Source organism: Danio rerio, chromosome 23 (assembly GCF_049306965.1).
Source record: "Danio rerio strain Tuebingen ecotype United States chromosome 23, GRCz12tu, whole genome shotgun sequence".
Taxonomy (NCBI): Eukaryota; Metazoa; Chordata; class Actinopteri; order Cypriniformes; family Danionidae; genus Danio; species Danio rerio.
The window spans coordinates 44,103,745-44,118,695 of record NC_133198.1 but is presented as its reverse complement, the minus strand read 5'-3'; the positions used below and the strand labels follow the sequence as shown (position 1 = coordinate 44,118,695).

At 36.7% G+C, this 14,951-nt stretch overlaps 1 protein-coding gene across 1 annotated transcript; it reads left to right on the top strand.

Annotated features, from left to right (window-relative positions):
- Positions 1–283: 283 nt before the first annotated feature.
- On the top strand, positions 284–14,818 carry LOC137489062 (uncharacterized). Its single transcript, XM_073939355.1, has 11 exons — positions 284–577; positions 4,859–5,041; positions 5,170–5,604; positions 5,721–6,155; positions 6,270–6,653; positions 6,739–6,972; positions 7,098–7,322; positions 7,486–7,720; positions 8,288–8,544; positions 8,631–10,100; positions 13,251–14,818. The coding sequence occupies exons 1-10, from the start codon at positions 376–378 to the stop codon at positions 8,852–8,854; spliced, it is 2,814 nt and encodes a 937-aa protein (XP_073795456.1). The 5' UTR covers positions 284–375; the 3' UTR covers positions 8,855–10,100; positions 13,251–14,818.
- Positions 14,819–14,951: the final 133 nt, after the last annotated feature.

Genomic DNA, 14,951 nt, shown 5'->3' with positions numbered 1-14,951 from the left:
TGCTGTGTCGTTAAATTTTGTTAAAGACGTAAAATGCATGGTGCAGTATTTGGGCATTTCCATTTTTCAGCAGTGGAGAACTTTAGCATTTAGTAAAAAAAAATTACACATATTTTACAGACACATTTCGTATTTCTTTATTCAAAATGGTACATTTAAAGCAATAATATAATTTTACTATTAATAAAACTGTAATATAATACTGAAATCTAGCGTAGTTCACTTTAGCGGTATACAATCCTCCCCTCCCACTCCCCCCTCAAACGCGCGTCCCATTACTACGGCAACTGTGGAACGTTGGAATATGACGCGCGGTCAAAGAACATTTCGTCATTCATTTGGAATTCGCAGTTCAGTAGTCAGAAATCGATATTGATGCTAAACTCAATGGCGAGTAAACAGAGAAATATCCGATTATTGGTTTTCATCGACGACGAATTATATCAAACTCCAATCCCAGTTCTTGAACCGCAAATTACAGACATGAATATGGATATTGACGTTTCAAACTACACTTGTGAGGATCAGGGTGGCATGGATGCCTCTCCTGAAACCACAGAAGATAACAACCCAACAGGTAACTTTTTTCAGTTGACAAACACACAAAGAGATCTCAAATGTTTTCACTGACAAAATGATCTGTATTCTGGAAATATGAAACATTTTTATCACGATTGGCTGCAACACACTGCAGAAATAAAGGACAACAGAGGCATGTTTAACATCTGCCCTCAAAATTACAATGCTGATTGCTTAGGAATTGGGGATACTACTAGCTGGTAACGTTTGAAATATTTTCCCTATATGCCATTATACAAGACAAAGTTTGAATTAACTTAATATTTACTCACCATCAAGTAGATCCAACACTTAGTGAGTTTGTTTCTGTTGAACACAAAATAAGATAATTTGAAGAATGTTGGGAATCTGTAACCACAGTGTTTGTTTTTCCTAATATAGAGGTCAGTGGTTACAGCTTTCTTTAAAACATTATCTTTCAAGTTCAGCAGAAGTTGTTGTTAAATAAGATATTTCATTTGTGATTCTCTCTTGATTTTTGGCACAAAATGTTGAGCCATAATCGCAGATTGCAGTGACTGAGATGCTCATTTTATACCAACATATCATTTCACCTACTTATTGTGATACTGTTTCTAGACTTCTTACTTTAGCTAACGTTATTCTATACATTTTCTTGTTTATTTAGCTTATATTATATTTAGTGGAGTGTGTTGCAGCCATCAGAATTTATTTATCTTATTGAAAACACTGGAAATTCTTTCTTGATAACTAAAAGGTCCTCACATATCTTTAATTTTGGGTACATACAACAAATGCAGAATTTACAGTGAACTGAATCCATGAATTTAGAATATAAAATGCTGAAATGTGATAGGAAACATTTGATTGATATTAAATGCTGTTTGAATGCTGTTTTACAGCTTTTTAAAACCACTTATAGAGTTTAATTAGGGCCAGACAGAACCTGCAGACATTTTTGATGTTTCAGCACAGAATTTTGTTAAAAAATCTGCAGATTTATGCTGAATGATTTTGGGAGTCTCATAACTAAAAACTTAATATATGAAATAAAAAATAATATCTTTAAACTTTTTAGTTGATGTTTATTATGCAAATCCAATTAAATCCACTTTATTTGGTAAACAAAGCAAGTCTCTCATGTAATCTCTTCTAAAAGAAAGAAAATATTAGAGCAATTTCATGCAAATGTCAACCTTGCATTGCAAAAAATTAAGATTTCACCAAAATATGGAAACCGATTCTGTTTTTTTGTTTTCTTGTATTTAACAGTACTTTAGAAATACTCAAAAATGTCTCTGTCAATGTTTTCAAACTATTATATTTGGTTTATCAAAGTCACACAAATGGAAATTTCACATCTGTCGCATACATAACGGAGAGATGTCACATCCATAACGACACTTTTTTCTCATGAATGCAAAATTGTCAAATAAAATAAAGTCAATCATTTTTGTTCTATAGAGAGTCATATTTTATCCTTTTGGTTATCAATATTTCTTTTGGGTTGAGCAGTTTAATTTTCAGAATTTCCACTGAGTTCGTTGTGTACTGTAAACCCGCAGACTTTTTTTTGTCACATCCATAATGCATGTTTATTTTCCTTATTTAGAGTACAAAACATGTTTACAGATTGATATTTTTCTGGTCCCTTAACTCAGTGGTTAGTTGTCTTAGAAAACATAAACAGATGTTTCAATATAATGAGAACATATACTTTCCATGTAAATTTATGTTTTGAGTTTTTACTGCAAATGTCACATCCATAACGCTGGAATTGCTCATTACTTTACAAACTATGTTGTAGATAAATTATATGAATATTTTTATACTAGTCAATCATATTACTGAAAGTAATTTAAAAATTGAATAACTATAAATTTACACACATTTACACAAGTAAATAAACAGTATTAATGATGGGCTAAAAATCTGTGGAATTCTGTGCGTGCAGATTCCGTGTGGGCCTAGATATAACCAATGTTATATAGAGCTGACCGGAACATAAAAACATGATTTTTTTTTATTACCAAAATTAAAAATAATACAAAAAATAGTTTTTTCATACAACAGTTTATATACCCTAGTGCAGGGGTTTTCAACCTTTTAGGACACATGCCCTAGATCCAGGAAAGCATCCAGCTGATTTGATTCAGAAGTAGGGATGTAACGGTATCAGAATTTCACGGTACGGTAATACCTCGGTATGAATGTCACGGTACGGTATTTATTGAATCATTTACAGGAAAAAACAAAACTTATGAAAATACTCCAAAAAAGTGCCAAAAGTGTCAATGACATACAAATTAGCCATCTATCTGTAAGCTTTGAAACAGGAACTTCAATTTTAATAACAAAAAATTATTAAACCATGTAAAAAAATAAAGTTTCAATTTAGTATTGTTGAAAACTCATCACATTCAACATTTAATCACACTCAGCCCATCTACCCAGATGAGAGCTCTGCTAGTCGGACTTCTCATCAAGCATCTCCCGCTGGATCTAATCTCACTATATTTATTAAACGGGATATTTCATTTATCTTGTTGTCTTTATCTAACGACATATTCCCTGACTTTGGTCAGTGGAATCTATTACTTGTTCTCAGGTAACGTGTTTTGGCTGAGCGCAAAGATAAGTTAATGATTAATGTAACCACGTACATTCTGTATATTGACTTATCGCTTGCCTTTATTTCCTATAATGTATAAACTTATTGTATGTTATACTTTTAAAATGGCCATTATCGATTATTAAAACTGATACTCAGCAAAAGAGAGGCTGTGTTTCGTATTTTCACTGAAATTGAAAGGAGGCAGTTGTTATCGGCTCCGTTTTGTTATAAATATCCATACAGTGAAGATGACGCTCATCTTATGCAGCACGACGCCTCAACATTTCTGCTGTCTAAGTTGCTAATATTAAAAATGAAAATAGGCAGTTCCTTAAATCATGTTTACAGTTTATTGTTGAGAAAGTGAAACAACGAAGCCAGGGTGATGTGAATGAAGTTATAAAGTACACTGTTCCCTTTGAAGATTTACCCGTGTCCTCGGTATAATCTTCTTTTCCATATCAAACTGAGAAGAAGAGACTGCAGCCTTGATCAAACTTGCGAAGTCTGAACTTACACGCAGATAATGCAGGACTGAACTGTGCGTGTAAAGCAGGTCGCACACCAGAAGCGACGCTCGGCGGCGCGCCACGCAGCGCCATGTATTTTAGAATTCTAATCATAGGTTTCTATCAGGATACACACACCGGCGCCGCAAGTCGGCGGCTGTCGGCGGCGCCCGGCGACGGCTCAGGACGCAGTTCATTTTTCAGCCGCGCCACAGAGCGCCATCTGATTAGTTTCATGTTAAATATCATTCGAATGTGCGCGTCTGGTGTGCGATACTTTAATCTGTCATGTACGCGCCGTGTCGCGGCGCCGAGCGGCGCTTCTGGTGTGCGACCTGCTTTAGAGTTTTCCAGCTCTTTTCATCCCCGCTTCTAGCAGCACACTCCATTTCCGCATTACTGGATCTGTAGCAACAACAGACCGCAAGGGATGATGGTCAAGCATGGGCTGATGGCAATTGTAGTTTTCGTTACCTCCCGTTCGCTTCATTCGCCTGAGCAAATTTTCTCAGAAGACCTATAGTTTTACCGAGTCATGCGACTTCGGTAATATCGAAAAAAATTAATATTGCGGTATGACGGTATTTACAATACCGTTACATCCCTATTCAGAAGGGAACTTTTTTGTCAGACGGCTCACCGGATTTACTTTCATTCACCGTCATTACTTTTAAAAAGCACCCGGTCCATTTTATTTGTATATGTTTTACTCTAATGCATAAACTCTACAGGTTCCTGATAGGTAGATGTGGAGCTAACATTAATCAGATTCACTCTAGTGAACGCATAAAAATCGTTATCATAATTTCCTCGAGTGCACGCCTGAAGGTCTCAACGCCTCAATGTGCGGCACACAGTTTAAAAACCCCTGACTTAGTGAACACACAAAAATATAAAATGTAATTATTTCTAGATAAAAAAATTATATTATTCAAATTATTTCATGATATTCAAATCTTAATGTATGATTGAGGTGGAAACAGCTAAGAATAGGTATTATACGAGTCTTCAAGCTACAAACATACATACTGTTATACATACATGAACTTGACATAATTTGTGTTCCAATGTGCACTAAATGCACCCACAAATCTAGAATCATCAATAACACCACTATATATATATCTACATGTTAATGTGACCCCAAATGAACGATTCGTGTTTGAAGATGTCAACATTTGTTTTTGTTTTCCAGAGGTTGGATATAATCCAACTGATTCAGAGGAATTGTGTTTCACGATTCCAAGAGTTCCTGCATCAGAAACTGAATTGGACATGGTTGATCCAGAAGGCGTCCCAAGTCCAAGTCGTTCTGAACAGGAGCCTGTAATTACAGCAAATAAGGAGGTCGACATCAGTGATGCCATGAACCCAACAGGTAAATGTCAACATTTAAGCATTTGAGATGAAATATTGCAATATGATAGAAATGGCTTACAATTCAGTCTAATTATACAGTATGTGATTGGAGGTATTAAATCATACTTATGATCTTTTTTTTTTCAGAAGTTCCAGAAGTGACGAAGATTGGCAAATTCTTCTCCTTCTGTCGAAAACTTTTTGGGTTCTCAGCACAACCTGAGACAGATCCTGATTTGCTGAGTGTTTCAGAAGAAAGTGATTACGAATCAGCTTCTGAAATGGAAGAGGTCGACATGGAGCTATCATGTGTTCCAGAGCCAGAAACTGAATTGGATCTGGTTGATCCGGAAGGTGTCCCAGTTCCAGGAAGTTTTGGGCAGGAACCTGTGTATAGAGAAACTCTACATGTTGACCTCATCAAACCTCATACCTCCTATGACTTGAAGAGCTCTGCGTTGGCTTCTGAACTTCTGCAGGACCCAGCAGAGCCTTTAACAGAAGAGGTGGAGAGCAGCAGTGGGATTGACCAGGGTGGCATGAATGCTTCTCCTGAAATACCACTGGTGGATGGACAAACAGGTAAATATATCAACAGTCTTCATGATATGCAATATTGCAATGGCAAACAAGTCATTTTAATGAAGCTATTATGCAATCTGTGGTGGAAGATAACATAACTTCTAATGTTTTTGCAGAAGTACCTGAAGTGTGGAAGATGTTTGCTGACTACCCAGAGATTTATAAGTTCTTGGCACAGCATCAGACAGACCCAGATGTTGCTCAGATAATAAGTGTTTCAGAGACAAGCGATTATGAATCAGCTTCTGAAATGGAAGAGGTCGACATGGAGCTATCATGTGTTCCAGAGCCAGAAACTGAAATGGATCTGGTTGATCCGGAAGGTGTCCCAGATCCAAGACGTTTTGAGCAGGAGCCTGTGTTTAGAGAAACTCTACATGTTGACCTCATCAAACCTCATACATTCTACGACTTGAAGAGCTCTGCGTTGGCTTCTGAACTTCTGCAGGACCCAGCAGAGCCTTCAACAGAAGAGGTGGAGAGCAGCAGTGGAATTGACCAGGGTGGCATGAATGCTTCTCCTGAAACCCCACAGGTGGACGGACCAACAGGTAAATATATCTACAGTCTTTATGAGATGCAATATTGCAATGGCAAACAAGTCATTTTAATTAAAGCTATTAAGCAATTTGTAACTGAAGATAACATAATCATTTTTCCCACAGGCTTTCCAAAAGTGAAGATCATCAGGAAAATTGGTGCACTCATCCGAAAGCGTTTTGGGTTCTTAGTACAGCCTAAGATGGACCCCGCTGTTGAAATATATGAGGTCGACACAGAGCAAACAAGTGTTTCTGACCCAAAAGCTGAATTGGATCTGGTTGATCCAGAAGGCGTCCCACGTCCAAGCAGTTTAAAACAGAAACCTGTGTTTAGAGAAACTCTACATGTTGACCGCATCAAACCTCGCGTTTCCTTCAACTTGAAGAGGTCTGTGCTGGTTTATAAACCAGAAGAGCCTTCAACAGAAGAGGTGGAGAGCAAAAGTGGGATTGACCAGGATGGCATGAATGCTTCTCCTGAAACCACTCAGGTGTACAGACCAACAGGTAAATATATCAACAAAGCTATTGTGCGATCTATTGTGCGTTCTGTGGTTGAAGATAACATATTTTTCTCCTAATGTTCCAACAGTGAAGAAGATCAAGAAAATTGGTGCATTCATCCAAAAGCATTTTAGGCTCTCAGCACAGCCTGATACTGTTGAAATACATCATGTTGACACAGAGCAAACAACTGTTCCTGAGCCAGAAGCTGAATTGGATCTGGTTGATCCGGAAGGTGTCCCAGGTCCGAGCGGTTCTGAAAAGGAACCTGTGCCAACAGAAAGTATGGATGTCAACATCACTGATGCCATGAACCCAAGAGGTAAATGTCAACAGAGCATTTGAGATTCAATTTTACAATGAGATGCAAACATGGCTATGAATTCAGACTACTTTATGTTAGTGGAGATGTTTTTAATAACATTATTTATCTTCTTTTTTTTTCAGAAACTACCAAAGTGAGCAAGATTAGCAAAATCTGTGCATTCTTCAAAAAGCTTCATGGCATCTCAGCAAAGCTTAAGACCAAACCTGATGCACCACAGCGGTTGAGTGTCCCAGATGCAAGCACTCCTGATGTGACTGAACCAACAGGGCCTTTGAACACCAGTGTGACCGATGAGGATGCCGTGGATTATTTTCCTGAAACCCCTGAAGATCATCGGCCAACAGGTAAAGCAATGAGATCCAGCATTACAATGAGAAATCTTTTAAATCATTCACATAATGGAGGAACATAACGATAAAGACAAAGTGTTTAAAGTCATTCGACAGTTGATTTTTATATTCTAGTAAAAATCTAAATCTAATGTCTTTGTTTTTTTTTCCCTTTAAGGAATCAAAGAGTGGATGATGAATAAACTTTCGGAATTCCACTGCAAGGATACAAGTCCTAGACACGATCTTGCAAAGCCGGGTCCAAGCAATTTGCCTTCTCAAAAACAGCTGGAAGAAATTTTCGACTTTGAGAAGCTTGCAGAGTTATTACAAGTAGAAGACACCGTGAACAAATGTAAACTGCCCCTGTCACCATTTACGGAGGTCTGGCGCAATGTCTACATTGGAGATGAGTAAGTCTACAGCACAAAAACAGCACAGACCATGTGATAAACTAAAATGAGGGAGTATTAATGGGAATCAAGTAAGGAATGATTGACGGTTATTAGAAAAATACTCCACCATCTCAGGAGTGGGTTTACTTTCTAATAACCAGACTGAATTATTTCAATACATACTTAAAGGGACGGTTCACTCAATCATGAAAATTCTGTCATAATTTACTCACTCATGACGTGATATTGTGAAAAATGTTGGAAACTGGTAAATGTTGAGTTCCATAAAACATGTGTTTCCTACTATGCAAGTCAGTAGTTAGTAGTTTGGAATCACTTGAGGGTGGGAAAAAAGTGAGTAAATCTTCACTTTTGGGTGAACTATCCCTTTAAAGACATGGTTTAGATGTTGTTTTGGTTTGTTTTGTCTGTTGTCGATTGTGCAATTTTAATATCTGATATTGCACATTGATTTTAACTGTAATGCAGTGCAAACCTGCCTGGAACTATTTTAGCTTTCTGTTTTCTGAAAATAATTGCACGCCCTTTTAGTGAAAGACTAACCAAAATTGCGTTCTTGTGCAGAGAGACAGCAAGAAATCGACGCAAACTGATGGAATTGGGAGTCACCCATATTCTAAATGCAGCAGCGCCGAAGATGGCCTGGTTGGGAAAACTAAGTAAGAGTGGAGTAAACGGAAAGATCCTCACAGGACCGGAATATTATGAAGGCATGGACATCAAATATTGCGGCTTGCCTACAACATACGACCAGTCCAGAATCATCAGATACTTCTGGCCAGCTGGCAAGTTCATCAGAAAGGCCCTGAGAAACCCAGACAGTAAGATCTTTCATCAAGCCTTTTACACTCACTAACTGTTTGTGTTGGACTTTGTGTTGACTTACTTTCTGATTTTATTTCCACAGATGTCCTGTTCATTCACTGCAGGCATGGTGTCAGTCACGCGCCAACACTGTTTGTAGCATATCTGATGATGTACTACCAAATACCTCTGGAGGAAGCCTTGAGTTATGTCACCAGGGCGAGGCGCATCAGGCTCTTCACATCCTTTCTGCTCCAGTTGTCGTTACTTGAACCCAAGAAAAAGAAAGAAATCAAACAGCAAAAAGGCATAGTAATATACAACTAAAAAAACACTGCACAGAAAGGTCGCTGGTTTGAGTCCCACACAGAAAGGCCTTCTGGTCTAGCCAGGACTCAAACCAGCGACCCTAGCCCAAAGCTATTTTTATTTTTCAGCTTTCTTTTTATATCTCTGGATATATGTGCACTTTAAAAATGAGTTTCAGATTAGGCAGGAAATACAATTAATGAATTAACACAAGCCCCAGTGATAGACGAATCTCTGTAGGTGACCTACTCACACCTGCACAATGTGCGATGTGCAGCTCTGCACAAGAAGTTTGGCCAGAGGAGAAATGGCCGTGCCCAAACTGAGCCTGGTTTCTCTCGAGGTTTTTTTCCTTCACTTTAAAAGGTGAAGTTTTGTTCCTCGCCACTGTCGCCACTGGCTTGCTTGGTTTGGGACCTGTGGAGCTGCGCATCGATGGATTTGCTCTTCAGTGTTTGGGCTTTCAGCAGTGGAAATTTAGCCACACTGAACTGAACTAAACTGAAACTCAACCGCACTGAGCGTTTCAATTTACTAGAACTTCTGTATTACCTGTGTTTATCTGTGCACTTAAACTATTGCTTTTCTTATTGTGCAAATGAAATTAATCAGAGCACAGATTCTGCCCCGATCTATGCTCTGATCTATTTAAACTTTGCACATAAAAAAAGCCACTTTTTTAATTTTAGAATTTAGATGGTGCACTTTCCAAAAACAATCACGCTTAGATTGAGCTTAAACTGAGGATCAGTATCCATAAGCGTTGGAGAAAAGAATAAGCCAGGAGGATCCTGTTGCCCCAGCAGCTCCACCTGGCTCCCTTTTCCCTAATACGCCAATGGATACCACTCCTCTGGCTCCGCTTCACTAGCACATGTGGAGGAGAAGAGGGAGGGCTGGGTGGTGATATAAATTCAAAATTAAATATGTTTTTCAGATTTTATTTTTCCATTAAAGCAATGCTCAGATTGAGTGCACAAAAAATCAGAGAATATTTTTTTCCTGCTCTATGCTGTGATTTATTTTAACTGTTTATTAAATTGTTTAATCTGTGCAGAATGTCATTGTTTTTGTATTGTACATATCTTTGAATAAAGAAAAATGTTTAAAAATCTTGTTGTAGGTGTTTGATTTGATAATTGTCCTCATGCTGTACACCCGTCTTTTCTTTAAGAACAAATGCAAAACTTGGAGAAAAACACACACAAAAAACAAGGGCTTTGTGATTTATAAGAAATGTTTCGGTGTGTGTGTGTGTGTGTGTGTGTGTGTGTGTGTGTGTGTGTGTGTGTGTATATATATATATATATATATATATATATATATATATATATATATATATATATATATATATATTAGGGCTGCACGATATATCGTTTTAGCATCGAAATCGCGATGTGCGCATCCGCGATAGTCACATCGCAGGAGGGTGCGATGCAAAAAAAAATAAAAAAATAAAAATTATATATATATTATGGGTGGACCCGAACCGGAATACGGTATTCGGAAAAGCAGGAATAGCGTGTTTTTGAATACTTATTTCAAACAATACTTGATAAATTATTTGTATTTGGGAACAAGAAAAACATTATATCAAAAGCTGCGTTTCCTCATGAGACCGCAGTGCATGCCCGCGTGAGTGAGTGAGTTAGTGAGTGAGACGTTCAGGAGTCGGTGGGCGGGGTGGGGCCGGGGTAAGGAGACTGAGCAGGCTGCTTCTCTATACAGCAACAGAGAAGGCTTGGCAGAGCGAAAAATACTTTACTGCATTACTATTTTTGTTTATTTTATCATACTAAAATAACACGTGACAGAAGTTCACTCAAAAGTGAAAGTTCTTTCTGTTATTAATTACTAACACTCCCGTCATTCCTACTACTTTCAGAACATAAATTTTGATATTTTACCATATGAAAATGCAATATAGTTATGAAAATTGAGAAATTAAAGCAATACAGAGATCTGGTCCCCGCGTCAGGTCAGGGTGCACCTATACCTTAAAAACGCAGACGCGGCGGAGGCGCACTAAACTCACACGGGAAAGAACTGGGCATTCAATTCATGTTTTAGTGAAATAATTCTTTAAATACAGCTCTTTTAATCTCTAAAGGGGAAAAAAGCAAAAGAAATTTGTCGTTAAATTAATTTTAGCAAAGACGCAACTGCCTGTCATTTTCACATTCGTTTTTCAGTTAAGGATGTGGTCTATTAGAGTAACCTAATAAAATTGTTTTGTTGAACACTGTAGTCTACACAATAATCGATATTATAATTTATTATATACATTAGCTATTATTAAAACTAAACTATACAATTGATAAAACAAAACCCTTTTTAATGTTTGCTTTCATTTTGACACCGCTAACAGTTGTAATAAGAAACATCACATTATGCAGAAGCATGCAGTCTCAAGTTAAAAACACCTTTTGAGTTTAAAGATGATCAGCCTGCCAAGTCAAGTTTACAGTGTCATAAATGAAATGGGTAGCATGAGTAAAGGGGATTTGCCCAGCACACAACCTCATGCGCTGCAGGTAGGCTGAATGATAATCTTTAAAAATATATAGGCTATGCAATACAAAACTTTAAACATTTAATTATTTTTTAATGAAAAGAAAAGAAATCAGGAGAGTAAAATATAATTTAAACCACTGGTCTGGCGCTGATACTTTATTGTTTGTATCCAGAAGAAGGGGAAAAAAGCAGATCAAACCTGGCTGGGGAGACGGCGATAACATATCAGTTCTTCAGCAAAGATCACGACATCATTGTGATGCGTTTATCATACAACGCAGTTCGTGTTTATAATCATTAATATTAACTAGTATTAATTCTCTCTCTAGACTTAGTTTTAGGGCTTGTTCTTGTCGGCGCAATATACCCTCGGCTTATTGCACGTACGAATCCGATTGTAAAGAATGATTCAGCGCTTGCATTTTTTATTGCATCCTTTTCGCAAGTTATTCATTTGTTTTGTTTTTTAAGTGGTGCGAACATTATTTACTGGCAAACATGTTCCATGACCTCGTACATCAACAAATAATGTAGCCTACTTAAGTTAATTTACCTTTTATGTAAAAATTAAGGAATAACCGAATTTAATATTAATAAATAAAACATCCGTATAAACGTACATGTTTATTTTTGAACTTTCGTTAATAAAAAAACACAAAACTGTTTATAAATATTGTAGTTAAATATTAAATTACTTTAACTTCTTGAAACTGTATAATAATAACAATTAAACGTTACATTTTTAAGAACTTAACAAATAGTCTAAATGGCACTTTACTAATCAGTGTAATAATAATATAAATATTAATAATTATAAGTAAAAAGAAAATATTAACCTAGTAACAATATAAGTCAGATGTTTAAAAAACAGCGTAGTTTCTCTCCACCTTTTGTAGTCATATTTTAAATTATTTGCCAGAAAAACTAACATGTTGACTTTGTCCGGTTTAAGTGAAGAATGGGGTTATAATGTTTCCAGCAATACACTGTCAGACGGTGTGCTTGTAGCGAAAAATGCACAGACAGGCTACTTTTTCACAATCATGAGAGAGAGGGCTTCTGCTTCTGTTCCGCCGCCCGCATTTCTCGCAACGCAGGTTTCTCTACGCTGCGGAGCGGCGCGTTCTTAAGCAGTTACCAAATAGCCTATGCTCAATTTCTCGTCAATGTCTTCCATTTATCACTTTCTCTTTTGTATCTGGCCATTTTTGCAAATGCCTCTGCCATGCCTGGCTGAGCTGGGCTTCTGCGTTTAGAAGACAGGAGTTGATTAAGCCTACATGGCTTTTTTCCCTCGCCGTCAATCGCCACTAGCTTGCATGGTTCGGGACCCGTGGATCTGCGTATCGATGGATTTGCTCCTCAGTGTTTGGACTCTCAGCACTCAGCAGTGAATATTAAAACACACTTTACTTAAAACCCTCATACAAAAAGCTTAATCCAAATTGATTCGTTCACCTTTCTCGGTCGGCATGAACCCAAAATGTTCCCAGATGTAAGAGTTTGTTTTCTAACAAGATTCATAGTTGAACTTGAACTTGCTGAATCGCGCCTAATGTTATATTCTAACAGATATGTAATACTTGGCAACATAACAGTAATTTGTGTTTTAAAGTGCGTGACGTCACGTACTACGGCCGGTGGCAATGGACAACCGAGGTGGCAATGACCACCGCGGTGACGCGGTTGTCATGGTGACCGTCACAGCCCTAGTTTTAAGTAAATATATATATATATATATATATATATATATATATATATATATATATATATATATATATATATATATATATATATATATATATATATATATAAAATATCGCAATATATATCGCAGGGGAAAAAAATATCGCAATGTCAATTTTTTCCAATATCGTGCAGCCCTAATATATATATATATATATATATAAAATGTTCAGAAAAATTGAGTGCACCCCATTTTGAAAGTGAATATTTTTCTCCATTTCTCAGTGAATATTGACAATGTATTTCGGTGCACTTAAACAAAACAGATTAATTAAACAGATATATTTATTAAAATAATATATTCGTGATTAAACATATTTAGAAATTGAAAGATAATACAACAAAATTCAAGCAAAATATTGCAAAAGAAATTACAACTTACAAAATTTCAACTAAATATTTAATTTATTTTTGCTTCTTTTGATTTTTTCTCATTTTTTAAATTTGTGCTTAATAATTTTCTATAACATAACTTGGGTGTACTAGTTTTTGGACCGGTATTGTAAGTTATTTTGTTAGATAAGCTTCAGATTTGGCTTCAGTACTGACTAATCAAATGTATATGCACAAATATAACTCCTCCTATTAAAAATATGAATGTAAAGAGATTTGTGAGGGGTGTACTTATATATGCTGAGCACTGTGTGTGTGTGTGTGTGTGTGTATATATTGTTTGATATTAATGTATTGCATACAGTGGGTGGCCAAAATTATTATGTGATAGTGATCATGTGGTGTAAGAAATAATTGATGGCATTTGATTATTAGACAATAATGCACACACACTGGAGTGCAGTACTTCACTGCTGAACCTACACAGCGAAAGATATTTATCATATGTTGTATTTTAAGACAACTCGTACAACTTTGTCCTTTGTGTAGGTTCGTTTTCATCAATCTGATGCAACTTTTATTATTTACAAGAAAAGAAAATGTAATTAAAAGTTTTAGATCAATTAAACTCAACTTATAAAAAAGATAAATTATTTTATGCATTAAATAATGAAATAGATAACTGATTTCCTTTATTTCTGACTAGACCATGCACTTTATTTTACAGTTTTAATATGTATATGCTTCTTTTTAAAATAACATTTGTTTAACAAATATTTTAGCACATCGAAAGTAATTAAATTGCCTGTCATTTGATTAAAAGCTTTATGCAAAGGATCAGGAATTGCTTGCGCTCGCAAAAAAAAAAGCAATCATCTGACACATGCATCTCTCTCATGCCACGTTCTCGAGGATAAATTCGCGTTCGAGTTCTGCTTTGAATAGAATAAAATTACTAAAAACACATTGAAAACTAAACACATGAAATAAAACATTGTCAAAGGTGTATCTTCTGGAAAAACACCAATTGACGGGCGCTGCTTTCGGTTTTAAAAGAATAGAGCAGTTTCAAAATATCTAAATTGCAAATGAATAATCGTCATTATTAATCGTAATTAACATTTTGAGCAAAATAATCGTGATTATCATTTCATCTGTGATCGTGCAGCTCTATGTATAATACATATAATCAAGGATAGGCAAAAATACAGGGGTCGCCACAGAGGAATGAACTGCCAACTTATCCAGCATGTTTTACACAGCGGATGCCCTTCCAGCCGCAACCCAAGACTGGGAAACACCTATACACTCCTGCATTCACACACATACACCGCAGTCAATTTAGCTTATTCAATTCACCTGTGGCACATGTGTTTGGACTGTGGGGAACGCCAACAAGGGGGGAAAATGCAAACTCCACACAGAAACGCCAACTGACCCAGCCGGGGCTCAAACCAGGGACCTTCTTGCTGTGAGGCGATCGTGCTACCCACTGCATCACCATGACGCTGTAAACAGAATT